This window comes from Penicillium daleae (assembly GCF_028827525.1).
Source record: "Penicillium daleae strain IBT 16125 chromosome Unknown utg000008l_segment0_segment0, whole genome shotgun sequence".
Taxonomy (NCBI): domain Eukaryota; kingdom Fungi; phylum Ascomycota; class Eurotiomycetes; order Eurotiales; family Aspergillaceae; genus Penicillium; species Penicillium daleae.
Genome location: NW_026623156.1, coordinates 2,395,209 through 2,409,092, shown reverse-complemented (window position 1 = coordinate 2,409,092; position 13,884 = coordinate 2,395,209). Strand labels below are relative to the sequence as shown.

Here is a 13,884-nt window from a genome sequence, read left to right as displayed (position 1 = left end):
ACAGATACTTCTCGTAGGCTGCTCGCTTCCCGGTGCAAAGTCTTCTCAGTAGGCTCGACGTGACGCTATGTATATCTACCACAGCACAGGTATTTCAATTTGATATCGTTTGCGTGATCTATTCATCTACAAAACAGACTAACGATGTCTTCGAAAACCAAAAATCCACAATTCATTTGCTCACAGTTCCACCATTTTCGTCATCGCTAAGCACAGATGAACCTCGCCCCTACAGGATCAGGCGAGACACCAATGGCTTCTCGTTTACTTTATCATTGCCACGCTGGCCGAAATAGCGAGACTTGATCGGTGAGTCATTACCGGCAAGTGTCTCATCCTCGGAGGGCCACTCGGACTCTTCAGAGTTATGATTTTCATCGTTCAAAGTGGCCAATAGACTCAACTTACCAGAGTTCAACGGGGGAATCACCGAATTGATATTAGCCGAGCGGCCAAAGTATCGACTCTTACTTGGCGTCGGCGGCAGCATCGCGAGCTCTGCCATCTCGACAAGCGTCGCCAAGACCCGGCGCGGCGATCCCTTACGGAGGCCGATAGTGGCCGAAAAGTGCAAATGGCGTTTCTTATGAATTACAACGGCAGAATTCTCGATTAGGCAATATTGCTGCCTGAAACCCTGAAATATTAGGCTACTTACTACTAAATTCAACCGGAAGGAATTCTAGTTTAGGCAGTAAGGGCCCACGATTTTGATGGCCTATCTCTTATACGATTTAAATCGATTTTTAATATGATCTAGATTATATACAAATTATATACGATTTCAACTAACTACCTACTAAACCCTCCTTCCCTTTAGTACTCTTGCCTATATCTTCTTACGTACCCTCTGCTAGCTATAGCGAACTAGAGAAGCCTATAGCTGTCTCTTTAACCGAACTACTAGCTAACTTAAGGTTACTAGGGCTAAATCCTCTACTATAGATAGTATTAAATCCTCTATTAGTACTACCAAGGCTACTAAGGATACTAAGGCTATAGGGGCTACTATAGCTAGTATTAAATCCTCTACCGGTACTAAATCCTCTACCGTGGCTAGTATTAAATTATCTACTAGGGCCGCTATTAGCTCCTTAGATCGCTAGATTACTATATATATACGCCGTTGTCTAGTAGACTTATCTACGGTAAATTACTTATTAGATATTCATCTAGTATATAAGACCGTAATATAGATACATCGTGCGTACTAATCGTAGTACCACGACTATAGAAGAGTAACTAATCAGGATAGAGCAAGATCGGCTAATTAGATAGAAGAATCAAGTAGTAGAAGGTTAATTTAGATTGTTAAGTATACCTAGGAGTTCTACCTATAATTTCAAGAGATATTAAACTTATTTAATTTAGATAGGAAATAAGGTTGAATTTATAATATAAGGTAAGTGTCAGATATTAGGCAAGATACCTAAGCCATCAGGCTAGTATATCAAGCCAGATTCATAAGGTCTATATAAAGGCTAGAACGATGTTCTGAATCTCTATAAGCTTTATACTATTATATCATTATTGTCTAATCGGATAATCAGGCATGAAAAGACGTATCATAGTTATAGGATCTATATTATTATTACGATTAAATTACATCGTATAATCAAGTAACTATATATCAAACGGCTACTATATAAAATCACTATATATCTCGATCTATCTAACGTAATTCCCGCTTACCCTGGCCACCCGCTTACCCTGGCCACCTACCCCATTAGAAAATTTCAAAATCGATTCTCTCAACCAACACCCATTAATTTAACTAGATAATACGATTTTTACATGAAGTAATCCTGTGGCCAATTCCTCCACATCCACTACAGGTAGGTGGAGCCCTCCTGCGTGGCTGATCCTGCTGACTAGGCAATTCGCCCTGCGCATGCGATACTACCCCATCAGCTTCTACCGGCTGGTTTAGCTGTTCGACTAGCTGTAGGCCCTCTTCGACGGTTAAACCCTCTTCGTAGGGTATCTTCCTATTCGGCCGATTGCGTTTCTTGACGATTCTCTCATTCGCTGCGCGGAGATTCGTATTATCTTGCGTAAGTAATACGGCGCTATATAAGGATAAATAAGCACCCTTGATAATCTAATCTACTACGTTGTTGATTGGGCTCGGAGGGATCTTTGACCGCCGATATAGTAGATCTTTTAGTAACGAAGCTTGCTTTTGTAGCTAAACGACGGTTCTAGGCGTTTTTAGTGTGAATTAGCTAGATCTACTACTTGGCCGGCTACTTAGTAGTATAGGCGTTCGTAGAGAGATATTAAGCTTTAAAAGCACTCTTTCTATATCGACTGGTACTAGGCTACTAGCTACGAAGCTATTCTAAATAATAGCTAGCTTTTAGAAGGCCTCTAGCTGCGCGTATTAGTAATTCTCTAAGAAATCGTACTTGTCGATATAGTTATATCCTATACGCGCACGATCGCTAACGAAACGGCTATATACCCTCTTTACTACCGTAAAGCAGCTAATATCTAGTAGTTATAGTAGATACGAAGTATACGTAGGTATATAAAGAGGTATAATATCGTTTTCTACGCAAATTCGGTCGAATTAGGGCGTAAGGTAGCTACTATAACCGTTAAGGATTAATAAGCGAAATTAGCCGCGTACGCGCGAGTTTATTAACGGGATAAAGAGCTTTTATAACTAGCGTAGGCTAATCTTATCGGTAGTCCCACTATTATTAGAGACCTCGAATCGCTAATCTTTCGGTAGATTTTTAAACTAGCTAGCTTAGTAAACCTTGCCCTTAAAGATAACGTATAGTAGTAACGAATAGCTATCTACGTAGATTAATTCGATCGTAGTAACCTGTCGGCATGTATGGCCTATGGGCCAGATATGTATCTTGAATCCTGCCTGCTTACTAAGTATTCCTATCTTGCTTACCGCTAGGAAAACCCAATCTTGTTTACCCCTAGATTCTGATCCTAGATTCTGATCTTCAACGATCGTGTCAACATTGCCCGACTAGGCAAAGGAATGTTCAACACTCCAAAATAACCTCGAATGTTCTTGATTTCCTTATGTGATATTTGCTATGTTCCTTATGTTATGCACTCTGTTTCCTAGTTAGAATGAACAAGTTTAATATCTTTTTTATCCTAGGAAGAATGTGAGATATAGGGCAAGATGCCTGATGCCTAAACCGTCATGCAGCATATCAAGCTAGATTCATAAGGCCTATACAAGATGGCTGAATCTCAATAAGCTTTATGCTATATCATCATCAGTACAGTCAATGACGTACAGTCAATGACGTATAGTCAATGACATGATACAATCAAGTAAGACGTATACAACAGTGCACGATCTACATTATCACTACGGTCAATGACATCATACAATCAAGCAACCACAAATCAAACAGCTACTGCATGAGATCACTATGTATCTAGATCTATCCGCATAAGATCATTCATGAGATCACTATGCATCTAGATCTATCTGTATAAGATCACCATACATCTAGAATATATCTAGATCTATCTGGATTGATCACATGCAGAAAATAAGTTTGATAAGTTTGCATAAAATATTGATTATATATACGCCCTGTTTTCTCTACAAAAATCATGTCAATCATCAATCATACAGATCAGCAGATTCAATACAATCAACCAAGCTTTAGTCCTACCTCACTCTTCTCTCATCTTATCTTTATGATTCTAAGCCGAATTGATTTTATCCTTCCTATTCAATTAAAGAAAGAAGATCAATTAATCTTCCTTCCTCTCTACCTAACCTGTGCAGCACCGCTTGCTCACAGGTTATGAGCCCGAATCAGCTTTAATTCGGTTTGGAAAGTCTTCTAATCTACCTTATAATTATAAGAAATCTTACTAATCAGAATTTCTACCGGTCGTATCTCATCAATTCGCATAGCTAATGCAAGATCAATTCGCATAGCTAATGCAAGATCAATTCGCATAGCTAATACGTAGAACAATTCACATAGCTAATACAAGAACAATTCGCATGGCTAATGCAGAACAATTCGTATAGCTAATGCAAGATTAATTCGCGTAGCTAATGCAAGATTAATTCGCGTAGCTAATACAAGATCAATTCGCATAGCCAATACAAGATCAATTCGTATAGCGAATATAAGAAGCAAGAAGCTCTATAAGAAGCTATTCAAGAAACTCTATAAGAAGCAAGAAGCTCTATAAGAAGCAAGAAGCTCTATAAGAAGCAAGAAGCTCTATAAGAAGCAAGAAGCTCTATAAGAAGCAAGAAGCTCTATAAGAAGCAAGAAGCTCTATAAGAAGCCATTCAAGAAGCTCTATAAGAAGCAAGAAGCTCTATAAGAAGCCATTCAAGAAGCTCTATAAGAAGCTATTCAAGAAGCTCTATAAGAAGCCATTCAAGAAGCTCTATAAGAAGCAAGAAGCTCTATAAGAAGCCATTCAAGAAGCTCTATAAGAAGCAAGAAGCTCTATAAGAAGCTATTATACTATATTAGTGGATAATAAGGCGGCTATTAAGCTAGCCGAAAATCCTGAATTTCACAAAAGGACGAAGCATATTGATATACAATATCACTATATCAGAGATCAGGTCAAACAAAAAAGGGTCGATATTCAATACGTCCCTACTACACTGCAATTAGCAGATTTCCTGACTAAAAATGTCAGAAGAGAAATATTTGAAGACCTAAAGAATCTAGCTAACCTCCGTGAGATTTAGGAAGATATATATCTAGCTATTTTATAGCAGTATATATATATATCGATCCTATCTACTCTACACTAATCTCTATACTCTACTGCTATTTGCACTATAGTATAAAGATTACGGGGGGGGGTATAAGATATAGGGCAAGATGCCTGATGCCTAAACCGTCATGGAGCATATCAAGCTAGATTTATAAGGCCTATACAAGATAGCTGAATCTCAATAAGCTTTATGCTATATCATCATCAGTACAGTCAATGACGTACAGTCAATGACGTATAGTCAATGACATAATACAATCAAGTAAGACGTATACAACAGTGTACGATCTACATCATTACTACGGTCAATAACATCATACAATCAAGCAACCACAAATCAAACAGCTACTACATAAGATCACTATGTATCTAGAATATATCTAGATCTATCTGGATTGATCATATGCAGAAAATAAGTTTGATAAGTTTATATAAAATATTGATTATATATACGCCCTGTTTTCTCTACAAAAATCATGTCAATCATCAATCATATAGATCAGGAGATTCAATACAATCAACCAAGCTTCAGTCCTACCTCACTCTTCTCTCATCTTATCTTTATGATTCTAAGCCGAATTGATTTTATCCTTCCTATTCAATTAAAGAAAGAAGATCAATTAATCTTCCTTCCTCTCTACCTAACCTGCGTAGCATCGCTTGCTCATAAAGAATCACCGGACATAGTAGACTATCTAAATTAACCTTCTACTACTTGATTCTTCTATCTAACTAGTCGATTATAATCTATCCTTATTCGTCTCTCTTCTATAATCGTGGTACTAAGATTAGTGCGCACGAACGATTTCTACTAAGGTTTTATGTACTATACGTAATTCTAATAGTTATAAGCCCGAGCCTCTACTAAGGCCTCTATCTATCACTTTCGCCTTAGTAATAGATTTATCTAATCTACGAGCTACCTAGCTTAATTATCCTCTAAAATACTACGCGTATTAGATCCCGTGGATTATAGCTATTAAAGATTATATACTAGCGAATAGTATATAGAAATATATTTGTGAGATATAGGGCAAGATGCCTAAACCGTCATGCAGCATATCAAGCCAGATTCATAAGGCCTATACAAGATGGCTGAATCTCTATAAGCTTTATGCTATACCATCATCACTGCGGTTAATGACATCAAGTAAGATGTATACAACAGTATACGATCTACATCATCACTACGGTCAATAACACGATCTACATCATCACTACAGTCAATAACATCGTACAATCAAGCAACCACCGATCAAACAGCTACTGCATGAGATCACTATACATCTAGATCTATCTGCATAAGATCATTATGCATCATCTAGAACGATCACATGCAAGAGACAAGTTGATTATAAATATACCCTGCTTTCTCTACCAAGATAATAATCATGTTCAATACAGATCAGCAGATTCAATACAATTAACCAAGCTTCAGTCCTACCTCACTTTTCTCTTACCTTTATAATCCTAAGCCGAATTGAACTTATCCTTCCTATTCAATCAAGAGGAAGAAAGATCAATCGATCTTATTTAATCATCTTTAATTTATCTTCCTCTTTACCAACCTGCGCAGTATCGCTTGCTCACAATATTAATCTAGACCTACCTATTCCTACTATACTAATATAGGAACTAACTAAGCTATATCTATCTAATATAATCAAGAAACCTACGAATATATTTATATCTAATCTTCCTAATAAATAAATTAGACTTATTAATCTTACCTCTAACTAATTAGCTATCTATCGAATCTTACTTAGTAAATATAAGTTAGCTAGATCTAACTATCTACGATATATACAATCTATCGAGATCCTTAAGTAAGGAATTTAATCCTCCCTTACGCTAAAAGGGAGATAGATTATTAATAGGTTAATAGTACGCGAAGTAATTACTAAGCTATATACTATATTTACTCTATTAGACTAATTAAAGAACTACTAAACTCTACGTAACTAGGATATAATTAAATAATAAATATTGCTATCTAAATCGTCTTATCTTACTATATAGAGCTAGAAATAGCTAATTAGCTAATTAGAAGGTAAGAAAGCCGGAATTACCTATATCTAAGATCTACTATCTCTAGTATATAATTTCCTAGAGATAATTTAATATAGTAATTAAGGCTTCTATACCTTCTAGTATAATATAATCCTTTAGGGCCTAAGAAGATCTATCCTAACTAAACTAGTTAATTAGTTTATTAACTAATACTAACTAATTATCTTACCTAGTAGACGACTAATTACCTATCTAATCTATTAGGGACGAGAACCTAATAATAAACCTACTTATCTAACCTATTAGGGACGAAAACCTAATAAAGATCGACTAATTAAACCTAGCTAAAAGAGGATTTACCCTTATAAAGGACCTCCTAGCTATAGTAACTATAATTTCGATAAGTACCTATATATTAATCCGCTAATTAGACTAAAGGGTTAGCTACTAGACTAGAGAGCTACGAAGAACTTCTAATTCCGATACGAATTATTATCTCTATTTAAACGATAATATAAAAAGGCTATTAGAGAATACTAATTAAACAAATTAGATTAGCTAGATATTATTAATTCTAGCTAATTAGATTAGGCTAGAAAGTAAGATATCTTTTTAGCTTTTATTCTAAAGAACGAAGTTAAAAACCTCTTTCGAGAAGAAAATAGGGTAGCTATAAGTATAATTAGGATCTCTACCGAGTAGAGTAATTCCTAGTACTATAATACTAGAGTATTAGTTTATATTACGAATAATAGATCTCTACTATAAAACTATAGGCTGTTTATATCCTTAGTTATAGTTAGAAATACTAAAACTACTATCCTCGGCTATAGAGAACTTAAAATTATACTAACTAAATCTCTTAATAGAACTACTTTTCCCTTAAAATAAGTTACCTATTATTCTAGATTCTATATTAACCTTATTTTAGCTAAACGAGTAGCTAATATAGGAATCTATATTAATAGGAGAAATTATCTACTAGAAGAGGAAGATAGAATATCTATCTACTAATTAAATCCGAAATTAGGTATTTATCTAATTAAATAGAATAAATTAATAGATACTAGCTATCCTACTACTAACTATATCTCTTATCCCTTACTAAACTCTTACTTTCTCCTTACTACTATATTATAAGATTATATAAACCCTCTTACTAATTAAATTAGTAAGATTATCTTAGTATTAGATACTAAGAAATAGTTAGAAGGAACGATTAATTAGTAGTACTGACGACTAGGCTATATTAGTAAAGATATACTATCTCGTCTACCTAACTATATATCTAGTATCACGATTAAGGATATATCTTTACTAATTAGCTATTATAAAATATATAAACTAGCTAATTCGCTACGTTAAATCTCTAGATTACCTATATAGTATAATTACCTATTCGAATCGCTATACTAGGATCTTATTTACTTCGAGCTATTATTAGCTAAAACCTCCTATCTATTATATTTAGTCGATCCTATTATGTGAGTAAGCGATGCTGCGCAGGTAGAAAGAGAGGAAGAAGATTGAATAAGATAAATCGATCTTTCTTCCTTAGATTGAATAGGAAGGATAAAATCAATTCGGCTTAGAATTATAAAGATAAAATAAGAGAAGAGTAAAGTAGGACTGAAGCTTGGTTAATTGTATTGAATCTGCTTGTATGTATAATTTTTTTATTGACATTATTTTTGTAGAGAAAACAGGGCATATTTATAACTAACTTGTCTCTTGTATATGATCGTTCTAGATGATGTATAATAATCTTATATAGACAGATCTAGATATATAGTAATCTTATGTAGTAGCTGTTTGATCGGTGGTTGCTTGATTATACGATGTCATGAACTGTAGTGATGATATAGATCGTATACTATTATATACGTCTTGTACGATGTTATTAACCATAGTAATGATCTTGTACGATATTATTAACCGTAGTGATGATAGTATAGCATAAAGCTTATAGAGATTCAGCCGTCTTATATAGGCCTTATAAATCTAGCTTAATATACTATATAACGGTTTAGGCATCTTGCTCTATATCTTATACTCCCTCGTAATCTTTATACTATAGTGCGAATAGCGGTAGAGTATAGAGATTAGTGTAGAGTATATAGGATCGATATATATATATACTACTATAAAATAGCTAGATATATATCTTCCTAAATCTTATCTCTGATATAGTGATATTGTATATCAATATGCTTCGTCCTTTTGTGAAATTCAGGGTTTTCGGCTAGCTTAATAGCTGCCTTATTATCCACTAATATAGTAGGCTTGCTAGGCGTATAGCCTAGGCCTAATCTATCGTTTAGATAGTTGAACAGGTTAGCTAGATAGATAGCTTCCCGTATAGCTTCTTTCATAGCTATATATTCTGCCTCGCAGGTAGATAGGGCTACTGATTTTTGTAGCATCGAATTCCAGCTCACTATATTATTAGTGGCTAGATCTCCAGATAGGCTAAATATATAGCCAGTAGTGGATTTTCTACCATCAATATCGCCTGACCAATCTGCATCAGAGTAGCCTTTTATATATAGGTCTTTCCCTGTGCAATCGTAGTGTAGGCCTAGATTTGGCCGATATTGTAGATATTGCCATATCTTCTTTAATTCGGAGATATGCGATTAGTCAGGATTGCTCATATATCTTGAGCAATAGGCAACTGGATAGGCTATATCAGGCCTAGTCTTTAGGCTGGTATATAGTAATGAGCCAATCTCTTTTTGATAGAGATTAATAGTTTGCTCTGAAGCTTTTGATTGATTTTTTCTTAGGTGGATCCCTGCTTCACCCGGCGTTTTCTTTGGCCGTTTGCTACTAGTAGTAGCGAAATTTGATAAGATCTTTGATATATAATCATTTTGATCGATAGTTATCGATTGATCTTGATAGTTTAGGCTGATATTATTGCCTAGGAAGGTGGCTAGTTCGCCTATCTCTTCCAATTGAATATACTGCCTAGCCGCAGTAGCTAGCTTATTTATATAAGCTAGATCTTTGTGTATAATGATTATATCATCAACATGTGTGATGATAATGGCCTGGGTTTTGCCATTTATATATATTCCCTCGTCGATAGGAACTCTATCGAATCCGAGGTTCGCGATAGCCTTTGTAAAGAATTCAGACCAAAGCCTTGGTGCTTGCTTTAGGCCATATAGGGCCTTCTTTGTTGAAGATAGAAGATTAAAGAAGTGGTATAAGCCGAATTGAAGTAGGATCAATTCGGGCTCATAACCTGTGAGCAAGCGATGCTGCGCAGGTTGGTAAAGAGGAAGATAAATTAAAGATGATTAAATAAGATCGATTGATCTTTCTTCCTCTTGATTGAATAGGAAGGATAAAAATCAATTCGGCTTAGAAACATAAAGATAAGATGAGAGAAGAGTGAGGTAGGACTGAAGCTTGGTTGATTGTATTGAATCTTGCTTGTATATATTGAACATGATTATTATCTTGGTAGAGAAAGCAGGGCATATTTATAATCAACTTGTCTCTTGCATGTGATCGTTCTAGATGATGCATAATGATCTCATGCAGACAGATCTAGATGCATAGTGATCTCATGCAGTAGCTGTTTGATCGGTGGTTGCTTGATTGTACGATGTCATTGACTGTAGTGATGATGTAGATCGTATACTATGATACGTCTGTTCATGCCTGATTATCCGATTAGATAATGATGATATAATAGCATAAAGCTTATTGAGATTCAGCCATCTTATATAGGCCTTATGAATCTGGCTTGATATACTATATGACGGTTTAGGTATCTTACCCTATATCTCACACCCCCCGTAATCTTTATACTATAGTACAAATAGCAGTAGAGTATAGAGATTAGTAGAGTAGATAGGATCGATATATATATATACTGCTATCAAATAGCTAGATATATATCTTCCTAAATCTCAATCTCACAGGGTTAAGTGGTTCCTTCCGCATTCGCGTATAGAGTATAGAAAAACCTATTTAGGTGAAAACCATACCCGAAGGTATCCATGATATTATATATCAAATTGGATATATATATAGCTAGATCTCATAGAGATTAGCTAGATTCTTCAGGTCTTCAAATATTTCTCTTCTAACGTTTTTTGTCAGGAAATCTGCTAATTATAGTTTAGTAGGGACGTATTAAATATCGACCCTTTCTTGTTTAACCTGATCTCTGATATAGTGATATTGTATATCAATATGCTTCGTCCTTTTGTGAAATTCAGGGTTTTCGGCTAGCTTAATAGCTGCCTTATTATCCACTAATATAGTAGGCTTGCTAGGCGTATAGCCTAGGCCTAATCTATCGTTTAGATAGTTAAACAGGTTAGCTAGATAGATAGCTTCCCGTATAGCTTCTTTTATAGCTATATATTCGGCCTCGCAGGTAGATAGGGCTACTAATTTTTGTAGTATCGAATTCCAGCTCACTATATTATTAGTAGCTAGATCTCTAGATAGGCTAAATATATAGCTAGTAGTGGATTTTCTACTATCAATATCGCCTAACTAATCTGCATCAGAGTAGCCTTTTATATATAGGTCTTTCCCTGTACAATCGTAGTATAGGCCTAGATTTAGCCGATATTGTAGATATTACTATATCTTCTTTAATTCGGAGATATACGATTAGTCAGGATTGCTTATATATCTTAAGCAATAGGCAACTAGATAGGCTATATCAGGCCTAGACTTTAGGCTGGTATATAGTAATAAGCCAATCTCTTTTTGATAGAGATTAATAGTTTGCTCTAAAGCTTTTGATTGATTTTTTCTTAGGTAGATCCCTACTTTACCCGGCGTTTTCTTTGGCCGTTTGCTACTAGTAGTAGCGAAATTTGATAAGATCTTTGATATATAATCATTTTGATCGATAGTTATCGATTGATCTTGATAGTTTAGGCTGATATTATTACCTAGGAAGGTAGCTAGTTCGCCTATCTCTTCTAATTAAATATACTACCTAGCCGTAGTAGCTAGCTTATTTATATAAGCTAGATCTTTATGTATAATAATTATATCATCAACATATATAATGATAATAGCCTGGGTTTTGCTATTTATATATATTCCCTCGTCGATAGGAACTCTATCGAATCCGAGGTTCGCGATAGCCTTTATAAAGAATTCAGACTAAAGCCTTAGTGCTTGCTTTAGGCTATATAGGGCCTTCTTTAGATAGTAGCACTTATTTTAATAGTCTTTTAGCCTATATAGGCTAGTTAGCAAGATAGTATATATATCACTATCGATATCGGCGTATACGAATACGTTTTTAACGTCGTATTGCCTAATATACTATTTTTTGTTTATCGCGATAATTAATAGTATATACCAGGTTTCTGTTCTAGTAGTAGTAGAGAAGGTTTCTAGGAAATCAATACCTAATCGTTGATTAAATCCTTGTATAACCTATCTAGCCTTATAGCGAATCGTTTTGTTCGCATTTGTAATATAATTAGCCTAGATACCTAAGGTATTCCTTATAGGCTTCTTTTTGAATACCTATCTACCCTTAATAGGTATTATACTAGGGGGTATATCAACGATTTCATAGGTTGCCTGATCTATCAGGCTTTGATTTTCGTCCTAACAGGCCCTATACTACTCATTCCTTTTAGCTAATTGCATAGCTTGATTAAAGGTAGAGGGTTCTTTATTAGTTACTACCGATAATATATAATCGGTAGGCTAATCGTTAATAATAGTCTTTATAAAATCTCCTAGTAGCGTATCTGATATAGTATATATATCTTCGCTATCTTTAGTAGATTTTAATAATAGGATTTAGATCTCTATCTTATAAGATAGATCCGCTACAATAGCAGCTTCCTTACTAGCTTTTCGCTTAGTAGGCTTACTAGCTGATTTGCTAGTTTCTTTACTAGCTGATTTACTAGTAGATAGGCTAGTAGATTTACTAGTAGATTTACTAGTAATCTTCTTTTTAATAGGGTTTGCTGCTTATTTAGCAGATCTTTTCTTAGTTCCTAGTTCCTAATTAGCTAGATCAGATTGATTTATCAGGAATCTACCTTCTAAGATAGTAGGGTCTCTTGACTAAACTATCTTCTTCTACTTTAGGTTATATAGCTTATAGTGCTTCTGTTCACTATAGCTAATAATAATAGCTATAGATTTTCTTGGCGATAGCTTGCTAGGCAGGTTTTTGTTTGTATAATAGTAGGTAATAGATCCCTAGGTCTTTATATACCTAATAGCAGGTAAGCGCTTATAATATATCTTATAGGGTGATTTAAACCCTAGAGTACTATATAGGGTTATATTATATAGATAGGTAGCAGCTAATAAGGCTTCTCCCTATATATCTTCTTTTTGAGATCCCGGGAGCATTTTCTGCCTTAGGCTCCCTTTTAGTAGGCCTGACCCACTAACCCCTTCCGGCTACTTTCGGTCACGTAAGGCCCTATTCGGTCTCTAGTTACGTGAGGCCCCGTCCGGCCGCGTATATATATATAGTCTCTCCCTTACTATACTTAGAAGGGTATACCCCTATCTACCCTTAGGACTATATCTAGTAGCAAACCCTCTAAAAGGTGACCTTTTACGGCTACCTACTAGAGGAGTCGATTTATTAATATAATCTAATCCTCTCCTAACGCCACGAACGATCCCTTCTAATCTAAGGGTGCCTAGAAGCGCCCTTTCAATCTATATACGCTACGAAAAGCGAAGAGATCTCGTATATAGAGCTCGCGAAAGCTCTCGGAAAACCTCTACAAGAAGTAGGAGATAGGTTTAACCCTAAGAAACTACTATAGCTATACTACGATCTCGGAAGAGGGGAACCTTTCTCTATTATATCTACACTTCGTGTCTATAGACAGAGATTATCCCGTCTCCTTAGAATCTAATAGGAAGACACCGATCGCCGACTCTCGTAGACTACCGATAAAGTAGTTAGACCCGCGGGGTATCCTTCTAGCTAGAAAGGCTAAGAAACGCGTATATACGACTATATATTATCTCCGGTCGGCGGAAGTAAAAATCTAGTAGCGAATAGAAGCGATTAGAAGCTTAAAAGGCCGTCGAAATTCACGATAAGAACAAGCTTCTACTATTCGGCAACTTATTTTAACTAAGAAGTCGGAAATACGCCTTAAT

At 35.4% G+C, this 13,884-nt stretch overlaps 1 protein-coding gene across 1 annotated transcript; it reads right to left on the bottom strand.

Annotated features, from left to right (window-relative positions):
• Positions 1-229: 229 nt before the first annotated feature.
• On the bottom strand, positions 230-490 carry N7458_009416 (uncharacterized protein; the record flags this gene model as incomplete). The annotated part of the gene is made up of 1 exon (XM_056912798.1): positions 230-490. One exon carries the CDS (start codon positions 488-490, stop codon positions 230-232), a length of 261 nt encoding a protein of 86 aa, XP_056761647.1.
• Positions 491-13,884: the final 13,394 nt, after the last annotated feature.